The sequence below is a fragment of the Corvus hawaiiensis genome, chromosome 16 (assembly GCF_020740725.1).
Source record: "Corvus hawaiiensis isolate bCorHaw1 chromosome 16, bCorHaw1.pri.cur, whole genome shotgun sequence".
NCBI classification, from domain to species: domain Eukaryota; kingdom Metazoa; phylum Chordata; class Aves; order Passeriformes; family Corvidae; genus Corvus; species Corvus hawaiiensis.
The window spans coordinates 16,318,876-16,331,756 of NC_063228.1; the positions used below are offsets into that span (position 1 = coordinate 16,318,876).

Genomic DNA, 12,881 nt, shown 5'->3' on the forward strand with positions numbered 1-12,881 from the left:
TTTAAATCAGAGTGAACAGATTTAAACCTAAAACGGAGCCTCTGTTAAAGGCACTCTCTTTGCACATATCATGAGGCCCAAATATGCCTTCAAGAACACATCCAGCATATCATAACAGGGATGGAAAGGCTCTACAGACTTATGAACAGTGAGTCTGTAAATGTTGAGATGCCTATAGCATTTTGCCACTACAGAAACTCAAGAGAAGAACTCATTAAAAATAACTCTGCCATTCTTCTTGCAGGTTTTGTTCTGGTTATTGGACTGGTGACATTCTACCGTATCGGACCATACACCAACCTCTCATGGTCCTGCTACCTGAACATTGGAGCCTGCCTTTTGGCCACGCTGGCAGCTGCCATTCTAATCTGGAACATCCTCCACAGGCGTGAGGACTGCATGGCACCCCGGGTCATCGTCATCAGCCGCACCCTGACGGCTCGCTTTCGCCGGGGCTTGGAAAATGACTATGTTGAGTCACCATGCTGAAAGAGCACACTTGAAAGGGGAAAAGATCTCCAAAGAGATCTGCATTGGAGTTGTTTTCTATAAATATATGCTATAACTTAAAACTAAGGGTTGAAAGACATCACAATGCTCCCTTGTGTGGGCAGAGGCCCTCGATTACTATTTGGATGGGCTCCATCTATATACATATGTATAAAACACATAATTTTATATATATATATATATATATATATATATATGTATTCTATTCTATTCTATTCTATTGCCCTCTCGGTCTGCTGTACAGCACAGAATTGTCAGGTTTGCTGCATGGCAGCAGGGTCAGCTGGAAAAGATACCAAGTGTGTGCAATGAGAATACAGGAAAGAGGGAACCAAACACATTTTCTCTGCCTGCATCAAGTTCTCCTGCTCCCTAAAAATAAACCAAAAAGCTATAGGAGACCAGTGACAATAGCTTGGAAGTTAACAGGCAATCTGAGAAAGCAGAAAACTCACTGTAGATTAAGTGATGGGTTTAACAGCTGTCTAAATTTCATTACTTTCTAGTCCTTCTATTCACCTCTCTACAAGGAACGGATTCTCATTAGCTGCAACACCTGCTCCCAGCCCCAGAAGAGACCAGAGAGTAAAAAGCAAAAGCAACTCTAATTATTCTTATGTAAAGAAAGGGATTGCAGAAGAATTAAGTTGCATTTTTTTCAGACATTTCTTTTGTATTCTGAGACACAGGTTTGGTAATGTCCTATGCATAAACAGACATTAAAAATGAGAAGGGTACGCAGCTAGAACAGGCCACGCATGCTGCTGAAAAATCTGTTTCAGTGTTACATTGAGGGCGGATGTCCACAGGAGGGTACCTGAACTCCCTAATAATCAGAGATATGATTAACTTACATTGTTGGGAACTATTATTAGAAAGAGATATTCCAGCCCAAATTGGTTTCTTTTGTCTCCAGCTAGTTACATTTGCTGTGACGTTAGAGTGCTATGGCAGGACACCAGCTCTGCCCAGCAATGCTCAGAGCCACATAACACAGGGAATATTGGAGAATAGAGCTGCCACTCAAGCATCCAGACTGGAAAATAAGACAAATATACAGGACTTCAGGATTCTGAGATTTAAAAACAACCTACCTGATAACTTAATATGGTAATGAAGTGAAAAATTAATACCTTTAGAATTAGGTATAATGTTTATAAGCCTTACCCTGAGAAGCACATGGCCTCACAAAAGTCATATGCACATAATTTTCAGAAAGAAAAACAACACATCAAAAACTATTATGCAGGAATACATGGGATACAGGAACCTGAGGCAATGACAGGTGTGTAAGCACTCTCAAGATGCTGCTCTGAGCAAATTAGTGATAGCTTTGAGGGACCATGAGCTGTGAATGTTACAAATTCCTTAGGACTGTTGTGTTACTCCCAGCTGAGTACACTGCTTTGCTTCTTTGTCACTATTTCCACACTTTGTTAAAATGTGATCATCAAGCTGGCTCTTGAGTTCTGTTCTGCACTCAGTTTGGATGTGATAAGAAACTCAACCCCAACTGCTGCTTGGCACCACGTTCCAAATGAGCAACTCTCCGCAGAGACTGATGCTCTAGAACAACTGCAGTGCTCTAGACTGTCAGGGGAAATACCATAAAGCTGACAAAGAGTTTCTTCTAGCAGTAGGCTTGTAAAAACAAACTAAGATTAGTATTCATCTGCCTGCATTAATTTCTGGGAAAAAAAAAAGAATTCCAGAAATAATATGCTATGATTAAATGCAAGGGTTTTTTAAACAAAATATTAGAGTATTTAAGAGACGTTATATTATTTCCTCTAATATTGCAATATCCATATTATAATAATGTACATGTGAATTTAAAAATCAGCTATGTGGTCGGTAAATCTGTAACACTCGGTATTGCTGTGATTATTTTCGATGTATAAATAAAATTGTGAATGTGCATTTTCTTCTAGTGACAACATTTTTGCCATTCAGACACAGGATAAGGTTACTGTTTATCAGTAATTCTTTCTCCTTTAGTAAAAAAGAATCCATAATGTTTACAGACAAAGAATGAGCAGAGAATGCACTAAAATGTCTGTGAGACAAAGATGTTTCATCTGGCTAAAAATGAAAGAGAGAATGAAATCAGAGAGGGAAAAGGTAAGGAGAATCTAGGAGGATCTACACTTCACATAAACTTTTAACAAAAATAAACTGCACCCATGAAGAAATACATACAAATAGTTCTGATACCTTTTTATCAGCTTGATGGATTTGAAGGCCTCATCCATGTCTCCAGCAGTCAGATAGTAGCTGAAGTTCAGCATGGCATCCAGGGTGGTCTTATCACAGTCTCCCAATCCAATGAAATCTCTCATGGGTCTCCTGGCAACCATCTGAGAGACTGTTCCTGAGCCAGATTCGGATGCTCCCTTCTCAGCTTCTCCCAGCTAAAAGGAGAAGGTTGTCATATAGGTATCAAGCAGGTTGAAACTTACTCCTCTGTACATGTAATTAATTACATTATTCCTATCACAGCCCAAGTTTTTTATATCTGCAGGACCATGATCAATAGTGACAATAGTTGCAAAGTTCCAGAACTTCCTAGAAAATGCCACAAAACATGGAATGTCATAGAAGAGATTAACATATTGCAGTGAACAATCACAGCATGTCAGTGATCACTGGAGACTGGTATCATACCACAGAAAGGCAACCTCCTTTTATTACAGTCATTATTATTTTATATATATATATATGTATGTATGTATATTAGTAATACTACTACTATAATAGCAACTATTAACTTCCCAGATTTCTGAAGATTTCAGGTAAGCATTCCTCCAAGTTTAGTCTCTTCTCAAACATTAGTCTGCTGTTCTGAAAGTTAACTATACAGAATCAATTCTTTTATCCTTGCCTTCATGAAAATCTTATGAATGCTGAAGCTCAGGTTCAAATCCTTCCCCTTACAACTGGCAGTTCTAAAGCTTCAGGGATACTTTCACCATTCACTGAAAGGCAGCTCAAAGCAATTCAATCATTATGCAGAAAAACAATAAAGTCTCAATCCTCAATGTCAAATGATCTGTCTGGAGTGTAACAAGGAAACTTTCCCAAGCCAAGCAAAGGGCAAGATCACCTGAGTCATGAAGGATGCCAAAGTCCATGTACACTCTACCCCAATCATATAGTTATATATGATAACTAAATTTTAAGGTATACAGAAGCCAATAAAAAATAGTATTATATTATAATACAATGGAAGTCCTGGGTACAATAAAAGACAGAAATCAAAAGCGCAAATGTGTCTGACTAGAACTTGAGGGATTTCTGGCACCAGGACAGTAAAGACATTATATTGAATAAGGAGAAACCCTGGAATGAAACTTGGTCAACAAGGCTTGTTGCATCAACTTGATTTGCTGTATTTAAAGCAGGCTCTGCTCTTATACTAAATTAGGTTTCCCAAATGAATACAAGTGATGTAAAAAGTGACTTAGTCACGAAGAGACAACCACCAACCAAGAAAACGGAAACAAGATAGAGGAGCAGAAGATGAAGGAAGAGGACCAAAGCAATGCAGATACTTACAGGTTTATAGACACATCCCCTCCGAAAACACAACTAATGGCAGCAATAATCCATAGAGAGTCAAAAAAAAAAACCAAACCAAAACAAACAAACAAACAAAAAAAAAAAAAAAACACAAACACAGTATCAAAGTAAAATAGCATGAGATATGATGGAAAACTGTTAAAAAGAAAGATTGGAAAACGCAGCATATCACATTTGACCTTTCAATTTAAGGGAAAAAGAAAAGCAAAACACAGTACAACTCTAAAAGCTCAGTCTTCACAGGAAGACTGACAGCAGGCAGTGCTTTGAAGGGGATGAATTGCAAAGTGCTGCTCTGAATCTGAACATAATGAGTAGATACATTCTCCTTGTCTAATAGTGTTCACAAACTACATGAGGATTAGAAGTGTCATTAATATTAATTTCTTGTAGATTTTACAAAACTAAATACCTTAGTATAATAAATGGGCTGTGTTACACTCCCCCTACAAGACAGGAACAGATAAAATCATCATCCCAAGAGGCACCAGGAAACTCAGGTCAGAGCTTCACCAGAAAACAATTTGTAGGTGAAAGGCTGCAGCTTGCCCAGTATGCATGGAACTGTGCAGGGTATTACTTACCTGAGATGCAAACAATTTTGGATTGAAAATCAAGTTTTAGAAGTTAGAGCCTGCATTCCTGGCACTTGCAGCACACAGACATTTGTTGATAGTGCAAGATGACTATTCTTGCTCTCTTAGGTATTCTTGGAGATCAAGCTCCATTCCAGCAAGGAAGTGGGATGCTTCTGCCAAGCCAGTACAAAATGTCCTCTCTTATGGCCTACATAAAGCTCACACACACACCCCTCTTGTACTTGCAACAGGCACAGTGACTAGAGAAAGCAGAATTTTTTTCACATCCCTCTTTCAGTTGCATTACCTGGTAATTCCCATTTCTCCTACCCTAGTACGTCGCATTCAGTTTGCAATACCCATAAAAAGCTGTCTCATTACAAACTCCACAATTCTGCCAAGTTCATCTGCATCAGAATTATCTTTATGTCATTTCTATGTGATGCATCCCCTGCCATTGGTGTTGCTGTACCTACCCCAGACTCAGTTTGGTTTAATTTGACCCCTATACAGTGGGAAGTCTAATTTCTGGGAAGGGAAGGAATTCTTAGAGATTACCTCACCTTTTTTGCAAAGTAATAATGTGGCACCTCTATGCCCAAAAGAACCTGGTATGATGAAGGCAATGGAAAGCTGTCCTGCAACAAAAGGCCATGCTCTTCAGTGCTGAAGAACGATATAATCCAAACATCCATCTGGAAAAGGAAGCAAACCATTGTTTTGTTTTTATGCTGCAATATCCTTCTTTCTTTTTGTTTTTATTTTCCATATTCACTTGGCAGAAGCTTCTCTTGACAATAGTATGACCTATACATTCAAACACACAGCTGCTGGAGAGGGCAGAGCTGCACACTTCCTCCCTACAGTGAGCACCCAGCGCCTTGCTCTGCATTCCAGACTGGTCCTCCTGCACAGGGACCTCCACCTCTGCCTCAGCAACCACCTTCACCATAAAGAGAAAAGCCCCATGCCAGATTGCTGCTCTAGGCATCTCTCTGACAGATCTGGCTCAGGGCAAAGAAACAGAATCACAAAATAAGAGAATCACTCAATGGTTTGAGTCGGAAGGGACCTTATAAACTATCTAGTTCCAACGCCCTGCCAGGGCAGGGACACCTTCCACTAGACCAGGTTGCTCCAAGCCCTGTCCAACATGACCTTGAACACTTCCAGGGATGGGGCAGCCACAACTGTTTTCAACTTTTTTTAAAAAACATTATATTATTCCCATTGTAGGTTCATCACCTCTCTGATTGCTTTGAGTTCCCAGGAAATATATAATCCACTCAAAAATAGTTCCTCTAACAGTTTAAGTATTGACCTGACTCAAGTTAAAATAACATTTATTTCCAGCAGAAGTTAATCAGACTTCTCATTTCCTAAAGCATAAGCAGACAGTAAAAAGCTCTGTTGAATAAGGGGCAAAAAGTAAGTTGCATTCCTTTTGTACCTTTTTTTTCAACTTTATTTAGAAGCCAAATATTTTTTTACATGAGGAGTACTAGGTTGAATTGTTCTTCTCTTTGCTAGAAGACCCCAGCCAAGCCTTTTGAGACATCACTATCCCACTTCTCCTTTCTACTTCGATCTTCTCACAATTCATCTAAGGTCATTTTAACCAACAAAAGACACAAAGAGCTTTCTATCTCTAATTTGATGAGGTTTAGTTAAAATAAGGCACAAATCCAAAAATTTGAGATTAACATGGATGTTTCAAATCAATGGAATGTTTATACAGGAAAGGCAGTTCTGTACAGACAAAGTGGTAAGGAGCACTACAAGCACAATAGCAGGGGAAGAGGGGAAGAATTGTTGGTGTGATGAAAGAAATCTTTGGTTAGATCATTTCTGATCAATAAAAATTAACTCTTTTTTCTAATGTAAAAAAGACCATAACAGGTAATTTGGGAAGTCACATAAAAATGTGCAATGTCTCTCCAGAAAAGCAGATGATGGGAAGGACTGGGTGGAAGAGCATATTTCTCTGTTCACCTTAACAGTAGTGTCCCTGTTATTCTATCAAGTTAATTCTTGCTGCTATAAGTGGACTCAAGATATAAAATCAGCAATTTTTAAAATTACAAACTTCTAGATTATCAATCCACCCAATAATATCACCTGAAAAATTGTAGTCCAGATACAAGCTTACATTAGGGTCATCCCCAAAATTCTATCACAGCTAAAGAAATCCCCTCTTTTTCTTCTTCACTGTATGCAAGCTGGGCCCAAACCAGAGAGCTGCCATAGAGGGGCTGCCTGACAGACACCAAACACAGGGTTCACTGCTCATTTTTGCACGTAGTAATGTGTACTACCCACTCCTACATCCTTCATGAAGGACGAAGGATTTATTACTTGGACAGGGAGAACTCCATGTAAAACAAGATAAAACAAATAAAAAAGACCATACTGTGCCCTCAGTCTGGTTTTTCTTTTGGTCTGGAGGTTGGAGGCCTGTTTCAGGAATTGCTTCACATACAAAAAGTCTTGGTTCACTCTGGTCCCAGAAATGGCAAGCAGGGATGTGACTGTGCAATTCTGGATACTCCACTACAGACCTACCAAGAGACAAGAAAAAGTGTAGAAAGGGAGACAAAGTAATTCCAGCCCATTCAGTGCATGAGTGTAAATAAAGCTCTGGCCAAGGGATCATTCTCAGGTGATACTCAGTTATTTATACTCTGCATTAAAATATTAACCAGATACATTTTCCTGACTCCTAACATTTTACACGTGGCAACGACACTTTTAGTTTGGTCTGTTACACTGACAATGGTGACAGGACATAAAGCACTTCGGTAGAAAAAGAGTTGGTACTGCCTATAAAAATAGGCACCCAAAATCTGCCTCCCCTGAGATTGCAGGTTCCACAGCAACACTTGAAGATCCTTCAAACAAGGTACCTCAGTGTCTGCTGCTGTAACACAGGGGCTACCTCAGCTCTGTCTCTAAACCATGGAATTGTTAAGATTGGAAGGGCCCTCTAAAATCACCAAGTCCAGCCATGCACCCAGCACCACCACCATGTTCTCCACTAAACCATGTCCCAAAGTGCCACATGCACACATTTTTTGAACACTTCCCAGGATGGTGATTCCACCACTTCCATGGCCAGCCTGTTCCCAATGCCTGACAACTCTCCCTGAAGAAATTTTTTTCCAATACCCAATCTAAACCTTCCCGGGCACAACTTGAGGCCATTTCCTCTCATTCTATTGATTATTACCTGGAAGAAGAGACCAACCACCACCTGGCTACTGCATGTCAAGAATTCAGAGGCACCATGGAACAGCACATTAAGCACAAGGACTTCCCCTGCAGCCTTGGGAAAGCCAGTCTCTGACAGCAGTTTAAATAATAACATCTTATTGCCTCCTTTGGGCATTTCAATACTATTTCAGTGCCGGCCATGTCAAGACTCCAGACATACAGAATCACACTATTTTAGCAATGGCTTAGTATTCCTTCTTCTGAAAAACATCAAATTATTTAAAAGAGAAACCAAAGACACCATTAAAGTATTTTCTCAGTTGCTGTCACCACTGAAGGGTGGACTTTGTGGGGAGGATTGGAGTAGGGCTAAAGAGCAAACTGAAAGAGACATTCAAAGAGGTGCAGAAACACCCTAAGTCCTCTCCCTGACATGGAATTCAAAATCAGTAAATTGCAAACTGAAAAACAGAATTTGTGTAAAAAACCTGGGAGTGTTTAGGTTTTGCCTCAGGAAGAGGGAAGGAGAAGCAGAAGAGGTGTAGATTATTATCATTTTCTGCTGAGTTTACTCACTCTAATTTGAAGATCCTTTAAAAGGAAGCACAGGTAAATGGATTATTCACACAGACACTAACACTCAAACAGTGAAACAACATTCCTGGCTTGGGTCGGCCTCTGTTGGGCTACACAAGATACTGCACTAGGAAACAACTTCCTCATTTACCCTTGACTACACTGCTGCATAACTAACCAGGATGTAGGACTTCAAATTTGCATTGGCCTTAGTTTTTGATAAGCTGGGTAGTTTCTTCTGGTTTCCAATTGTAAGGAGAGTAATTCCTTTTTTTTCTTGCTTGTAATACCCATAGAAGATAGCAGCTAAAAAAGCAATCCACCTGTTCCAATGATGGTTTTTCTTCAGAAAAATACAGTCAGAAAAATTATTGTAAAACCACATGGGAATTTGTACCCTAATATTCCACCATATTTTCACAAGCACTCCTACTTCACTGCATTGTACAGCTAGGATTTCTAATTCACTTCCCACAGAACAGTCTGCATGAACAGAAAGGCATCAGTTCTAAATAGACATCTCATGAGATTTTACCCACACAAACTCAATTTTATTATACTTAAAAAATACATTTTTTCCTACGAGGACCTTCAGAATGTCCTCTTTTCAGTTCCTATTACGTAAACTCTTCAAGGAAGGGGAGCTTTCCAAGATTTTTCTTTATTTAAAGGCGTGGATCCTGATTCCAGTCATGTAATATCTCTGTATAAAAGCCCCTACACCAAATCATCCTCTCCTCAGAGATCTCTTTAGCTAGATGTGGCTTCCAAATTGCTAATAACTCTCCCTGCATTTCTCTTCTATGAATTTGTCCAATATCTCCATGATATCTTCCATATCTTCATCTTCTCTACTTCCTTTGCAAGGAGTTCCTTGGCATGTTGGCTGAAGAACCACCTCCTGCTTATTTTGAGCTTGCTTTCTGGGACCTTCATTTGACACTCCCTAGCTCGTGCTATTGGAATAGACAGGAATGCAACTTGATGGACATACAACTCACCAGTGTTAATTAGTTATTTAGAAATAATTAAATTCATACAAGCTCCTTCACAAGGCAGAGGAATGTCAGAATCAAAGTGTGCTTGTCTCCACAGGGCAGATTTCCATCTTAAATCCACCATTAATGCTTCTTGAAGTAAAAGCTCCTTACTTGCCAATGCCTTGTCCAGCAGAAAGGTTGTCTCTACCATCTCCCTGTTCAGCCTTGAAATCAAAGAGCGTAACTTTGTCCATTTCAACATCATAGAAACAGATCTTGGAATCGATGTTCCCATCTGCCTACAAGAAAGGAAAACAAAGGTTGCTGGAGCATGCAGTCAAGAGGAACAATAGATATGTTTATCCCATCTACTTCATGCTCTAAGCTTTCTTTGCTGGTAATCACACAAGGTCATTCTTACTAAGAAATACCAGAAGATTCCTGGCTGTTTTTCTATTCCAACAAGTCAGCCTTGGATTTCTTTGAAGTGTTACAAAGCAGCTTTTGTAACTAAAATATTCCTTCCTTTTCTGTATTGTTCCCAACACAGTACAAAGCCTTAAGAGACCTTAATTAATTCCGGAACATGACACTTCATTACATGACTCAATACACTGCCCAGACCAGGTAGGTTTATTTCTGAGAAGTGAATCTTGCGTCCTCAGTAATCTTGAACCACACCAGTCTATGAACCGATGGACAAATCCCAGACAGTGAGTGAAGAGCTGTGCCTCACCCTGCTGACAAGGATGCTGACTTTGCTGCCATTAGCATTGCACTTCACAGATGCAATGTCTCCGCAGCCAGGGAGCAGCTTGGATAAACTCTTGCTGTTGCAGTGCACTTTTGCCTCTCTGTGAGAAGGAATAAACTTCAATTATATGGTGGCAAGAAACTGGCAATATGCATCAGCCAAAACATTTAGCAAATTATGGATAAGACTTTTAAAAGCAAACTATTTTGACTGCATGACACCACTGCCCCAGACTCCCGCTTCCTCTCCAGATGATTGCTGCCACTGCCTTTCTTTCAGGAATACGTTAACGGACACTCTTTCCTCAATGAATCAGCAAGAATAAACTTCAATGCTTCTACAGGATTCCAAAAACATGGCTATCCAGCAAGAACATCTGGCCAGAATTCTGAATTCAGAGGCCTGCTTTTCCTACAGAAGTAAGTTGAACAGTACCATGAATGTTGAATAGAGCCCATCACAAAAGAGTTCTGTGTATGGAAAGCATATTGTGGAGCAGAAGTAAAGAAATGTCATTGGCGGGGCGTATTTATATTTTATTATCTCAAAAGAATCTTATTGCTGGTATAGATACAAACCCAGTAATCAGTCAGCAATAAAGAGGACAAATCTCATGAAACAAAAGAATGCAGAAAAAAGAAGTGACAGTAATTTGAAGTGACAGCAATTTAGACCTATAATACAATCTCATGAAAAAAAAATCTTTGAGTCTATAAAAATAACATTTGTCCTAAGCCAACTATGGTGCCCTGAAATTAAAGAGTGTCATAATTTGAGAAGGGGTATTTTCAGTACCAAACACAAAAATTTATCAGAGAGTGCATGAGTCAAGCTATTTTTTCTCACTATCAAACATCATAATCCAGTATTTATGCTAGTTACAACCTGCCCAAATCTAATAACCTTCAAACTGTGTCCCAGGTGGAATGTGTGTCATCCCAACCCAGGTAGTTTCCAGTGGGCAACTAACTAGACTTTAGCATTCCTCTGGTGACAGCATGCAAAGAAGAACAGAATCTGTTCACTCTTCAGGTTTTCCAGCTTTTCAAAATTACATTTGTCATTAGCAGCTAAATTTTCAAAAGGAACATCATGTCACTATCTTTTTCATGTTTGTCAGTATGGGAGTACAGCAAAGTTTGAACAAAGTCAGGTAAACTTCTTTCTTAACCTAAACAGGAGGAAGAACAGAGTCTCCACAGTTCTAGGTTCACTTTCTCCACAGATTCACTGAAACTAGTTTGCTGATTTATGAGGAGATACAAGACCTAGTTTTCTTTATTTCAACTCTTTTGAGATTCGAGTCTTGTTCAAGTTATCAGAAGAAATGTGGGACATCCTTGGCTTGATCTTCCATAAATTCTCCACACACTTTTAAATGCACTTAAATATCCCTCAAGGTATTCTCTTTTTAAAATAATCATCATCATCATGGTGATGACCATCAGTCCATGACTTGCCTAATTATTCCATTGTTCTTCCCTTGCTTTGGAAATAAACCATCAGTTCACACAGGCTGCATGTATTGCCTCAAGTCAAAGGGATTGTTGCATTTCATCAAATCAAAACCAGCTAAAGATTCTCCACAAAATACATGCTTAACTATAAACAGATTATTTTAAAAGCCTTATTAATACCTGCGTGAGAGATCAAAGATTTTCAAGTGAGCCAGATCAGTTCCCACAGCCAGGAAATTCCCACAGACATCCAGGAGGCAAGGATTCCCCTCTGCTTCAGAGAACACCAGCAGCTGCTTAACTGTGCCCTGGGAAGAAATGTGTAACACTAGGTTTGTGTGGCCACAGCCTCACTAAAAGGGACTTATTTTGTCACCAAATTGAGTCATGAACTGCTGAACTTCTGTGTTAGATGAATCACTCCGAGCAAATTGGAGAAATATGCACACACAAATGTAATCTGGGTTTCAGGTACACATATAACCTCAAAAAAAGTCTAAATTTAAAGGCATCCTTCTGCAATAATTTTCTCTTTAGTAACACAGCCTTCACCAAGTGAAAGAGACATAGAAATATCAAGTCCCTGAAGGTTCCTAAATACATAGCTATAAAAACAAATACATTATATTTATGTGATGAATCACACACATTCTAAAATATAATATTTACTTCCTAAATAAAACGATGTATTATAGAACTCTGACAATTAGATTTCTTGGTTTGGTTCTCACAAACCAGCAGAGGCTGCAAAGGTTCACACAAAATGTGCAAGTGGTATTTTTCATTATCTTGAAAGAATATTCAATATTATCATCTTCCTGAAAGTAATATATGCATTTCAACCTGAATGCAATTTAGATTGTCTTAAAAGTCTGTAAATACTTATTAGTTACACTGCAGTAGTGTTCAGAGTGGCAGACTTTTTAAAGAACACAAAATGTCAAAGATCTTTCTGCTGAAATACTGAAAATATTTCTTATTTTTAGTATTGTATTATGACAAGGTAGAGTTAGTAGATTTAGAAAGATCATGCACTTAACTTTTAAGATCTAACACCAATCTTTGAAAACAATAAGGCCTATTTGTCCCTTCATGGTTTTCTCAGTCCTTACCTGCCAGGTGCGGACCTGGATCTGATACGGCTCCACTGTGTACAGATTTTCTCCATGCACAGACAGAACTGGAGAGTCACAAAGGAAAGAGCCTGGAACAATCACAACAAAGCAATCATTACAAT

General features: G+C 39.1%; 2 protein-coding genes across 5 annotated transcripts in view; one reads left to right on the forward strand and one right to left on the reverse strand.

Moving 5' to 3' along the window:
* Window positions 1-2,430, forward strand: part of TMEM204 (transmembrane protein 204) — a 29,087-nt gene extending 26,657 nt beyond the window's left edge. Inside the window, exon 3 of the mRNA XM_048321096.1 lies at window positions 245-2,430. Within this exon, the coding sequence (XP_048177053.1) occupies window positions 245-489 (245 nt within the window). The 3' untranslated portion in view covers window positions 490-2,430. The remainder of the gene's footprint in view (window positions 1-244) is intronic.
* The window catches only part of IFT140 (intraflagellar transport 140), a 106,065-nt gene that overhangs the window by 42,999 nt on the left and 50,185 nt on the right, over window positions 1-12,881 (reverse strand). For 3 of the 4 annotated variants that reach the window (XM_048321094.1, XM_048321091.1, XM_048321092.1), the window contains 8 exons: window positions 12,757-12,848; window positions 11,825-11,952; window positions 10,170-10,287; window positions 9,605-9,732; window positions 7,078-7,225; window positions 5,231-5,362; window positions 4,066-4,098; window positions 2,725-2,921 (listed from right to left, as the gene is read on the reverse strand). In XM_048321094.1, coding sequence (XP_048177051.1) covers window positions 2,725-2,921; window positions 4,066-4,098; window positions 5,231-5,362; window positions 7,078-7,225; window positions 9,605-9,732; window positions 10,170-10,287; window positions 11,825-11,952; window positions 12,757-12,848 — 976 coding nt within the window. The remainder of the gene's footprint in view (window positions 1-2,724; window positions 2,922-4,065; window positions 4,099-5,230; window positions 5,363-7,077; window positions 7,226-9,604; window positions 9,733-10,169; window positions 10,288-11,824; window positions 11,953-12,756; window positions 12,849-12,881) is intronic. The other variant, XM_048321093.1, reaches the window with a different exon arrangement.